Below are 3,278 nucleotides of genomic sequence, written 5' to 3'. Positions count from 1 at the left end.
GGATAGGCGTGCTCGTGTCAGGTGGGGAAACGCCCGCTCATCACAGCGCGTCTTCCAAGAGGGCCTCCCGCAGGGCAGCGTGACGGCGCCGCTACTGTGGCTGATCTATTGCAATGACCTCGATGAAGACATCAACACCAACACCACCCGCTCTCTCTACGTGGACGATACCGCCCTCCTGGCTACTGGACGTTCGCTGCAGGCGTGCGCCGACCAGCTGCAACCGGATCTGGACCAAGTCGCCCGCTGGCTGGACAAGTGGAAGGTCGAGGCCAGCCCAAGCAAGTGCGTCTTCACCACCTTCTCGCTACACGCCAAGGAGGTCAACGGAAAGGTCGTCCCGACACTGACCTTCAAAGGCGACCAGCTCGCGCACGAGAAGAACCCGACCTTCCTGGGGCTGACCCTGGACAGCCAGCTCACTTTCACCAACCACATCGAGGAAGTGAAGAAGAGGATGGCACAGCGCCGATGCTGTCTGACAGCTCTGGCGGGCAGGTCATACGGCAGTGACCAAGCCACGCTGCGTGCGGCCTACATCGCGTACATCCGCAGCGTGGCCGACTACGGAGCTGCCCTCTACTCCACTCACGCTGCACCCTTCGTGCGGGCCCGGCTCGAGGCAGAGCAGCACAAGTGCGCCAGAGTGATTACTGGCTGCATCCGCCTCACAAACTCGGAGACCCTCATCACCGAGGCCGGCCTGCCACCACTCGCAGTGAGAGGCAGGGAAATAGCAGCAATGGAGCAGGAGCGACTCGCCAGACTGCCGCCAGGAGACCCCGCCAGAGCCCTCACCGAGCGACACGTCCGCCCACGCCTCAAGCACAGGGCTCATGAGGCCTGGCAGCGAGCGCGCACTGAGGCCAGAAGGCGCGGCGAACCGCCGCCGGACCCCCCGAGCGAGGACACGGCGCTGCCCTTCAAACCGTGCTTCCGGCGGGTCAGTCAGTGGATGGCCAAGGAGGCGCCGCGGACCTCCCACGGGAACCGCTGGCCCTGGTCCCGGAACAGCCGCCGTGGACCAACCCAGCAGACGCAGTCACCTTCCGCCTCTCCCTCCCGCGCGCCACCAGAAGAGACGACCCACCCGCCGTGAGGAAAGCTGCCGCTCTCGAGGCCATAGCCATGGTCAACCCGGACTGCACCATCTGGTCCGACGGCTCCGCCAAGTCCGGCACCAGGGACGGAGGCGGCGGTGCGCTGATCCAGCTGCACCGGGAGAACCGCGAAGTGGAGACATTGGTGCCGGCGGGCTCGGTCTGCAGCAGTATGCGGGCCGAACTCGCAGCGATGTTGGCGGCGTTCACCTGTCTGCTGGCACAACCGGGGGAGACCAGGAGCCGCATCAAGACATGTCTGCTGTGCACCGACTCCCTCTCCGGCCTTCAGCTACTCCAACGCGGACCGGAGGCCCAGCAGCTGGTCCTCGCCGAGCGCGTCTGGGCCGCGATGGACTCACTGGGGGAACAGAACACGGCCATCATCCTCCAGTGGGTCCCAGGCCATGCCGACATCGCCGGCAACGAGGCGGCAGACAGGCTGGCTAACCGTGCGGCGGCCGAGTGTGCCCAATCGGAGACGCCCATCGATCTGGCCAGCGCCCGAACCGCCATACGGCAGCGCGCCAGGGAAATGCAGGCCACGCGTGCACACCGGCACCCGCACCCCCAGCCCACGCCTGGACTCCAAGACCTCCCGCGCTGGGGGCAAGTGACCGTGTCGCAGTTGCGGACCGGCTACTGCCCCCTGGCACGAGCGACGCTCCACCGCCTGGAGCTCACCCCGGACCCTCTCTGCCGGGAGTGCGGTGCCGAGGACACCGTTCGCCACCTTCTCACCGAGTGCCCAGCATTCGCCACCACGAGACGCCGGCTCTGGGGGGGACCCCTGCCATCCCTTGACGAGGTCCTCTCCGGGCCGGCCGGCAAGATAGTCGACTACATTCGGCGGGTGGGGCGGTCCGAGCCGCCGCTCGATCAGCCCCCGTCCGACGCGCCTGCGGGCGCGTCCACGTGACGTGCGGCAAAGAAGAAAAGAAGAAGCATGTGCAATGGATAAGATAACACCTTCTCTATTTATTTTCATGTTTAGGAGCTCAATCATATCAGAGGCCTCTTGCACCAAAATCCTCTTGCTTCAATGCTTGGGTTATTTTGCATCGTATACCCAGTCTAAGTCTCAAATGTAACAATTCGCGTGCAAAATTTAGCAAGCACATGTAGGATTATGTATTGGGCTATTGCAAACAAATTTACCACCGTTAGATTAGCTTATTCTGAAACCGGTTTTTTCGATTTTACCTAGCTAGGTAGTTTGGTGCAAGAGGCCTCAGATCCCCCAAGGCCTTACAGGCTTCAAAATTTTATATTGGTTAAAGGAAATAGTTCACTTTCACAAAATTATTTTTCTTTGCAACGATTTATTATTTTTTATGTTCAAAATAATCAGCAAAGAACATAAAACCTTTTTATAACAAAATATTTTTTTTTCTATATTTTGATATAGGAAGAACTTTTCAGTTTCTGTAAGGCACACGCGATCCAGTATGAAAAGAGCATGGGTCCCGAAAATTCTCCAGAAACAGAGAAATTATCGCAGCCACCGGCATTTGGGCGATCTGCTCGATCTGATAATGTTCCCCTGAATGTCCTAATTGATCAGTACGAGAATTTCTCTAGAGTTCTCGTAGATAATTTGAAGTTCTCTGAAGAATTTTCGGGACCCATGCTCTTTTCATACTGGATGGAAATATATGCAAGGCACACATCCTCAACGCAAGACACCTTTTTCGGGACGAGAAATAGAATATCTTTGCCTAGGGTGATCGTTGGGCTGTAAAAGCTCCTGATTTATGCTCGTCTCAGCCCAAGCTACGGAACTGCTATTCCAGTTCAAAACCCATGTTAAAAAGTGAACTATTTCCTTTAATGGTTACTTTACTGGTTAGGTAAGGTAAGGTTTACCCACTGAACTCTATAATGGGTTTTACCTATTCATCTATGCAATGTTTCATGTCTGCAAGCCCTTACGGAGCTGAGTAGAACTAGAAGCATAGGCGGCGGAACGGGGGTTGGGGGCACCGGGGCACCGTGCACCCTTTTATTTTTGCATTTTAACATTAGCCCTACGGGCGGCCGTCGAAAGAATGGGACCAAAAGTCGGGTGGCCCCCTTAATTGAAGGTGTTCCGCCGCCACTGACAAGAAGAGTTCCTCCGTGCGGGCCGTATCGATGTCTAACTTCATTTGAAAAACAATGCAAAATAAAACAATCAGA

The 3,278-nt window shown here is 57.0% G+C and overlaps 1 protein-coding gene across 1 annotated transcript; it reads left to right on the top strand.

The window, feature by feature from the left end:
- The first annotated feature begins 1,128 nt into the window (after positions 1–1,128).
- LOC122376933 lies at positions 1,129–2,019 on the top strand. Its single transcript, XM_043356919.1, has one exon. It carries the CDS (start codon positions 1,129–1,131, stop codon positions 2,017–2,019), a length of 891 nt encoding a protein of 296 aa, XP_043212854.1.
- Positions 2,020–3,278: the final 1,259 nt, after the last annotated feature.

This window comes from Amphibalanus amphitrite, unplaced genomic scaffold (genome assembly GCF_019059575.1).
Source record: "Amphibalanus amphitrite isolate SeventyFive unplaced genomic scaffold, NRLGWU_Aamphi_draft 002411F_arrow, whole genome shotgun sequence".
NCBI lineage: Eukaryota > Metazoa > Arthropoda > Thecostraca > Balanomorpha > Balanidae > Amphibalanus > Amphibalanus amphitrite.
Note: the sequence above shows the minus strand (reverse complement) of the source record. Positions and strands in the feature narration are given on the sequence as shown.

What these genes read in the sequence shown, in the direction of transcription:
- LOC122376933 (XM_043356919.1), top strand. Translation starts at nt 1,129, where the DNA reads ATGGTCAACCCGGACTGCACCATCTGGTCCGACGGCTCCGCCAAGTCC.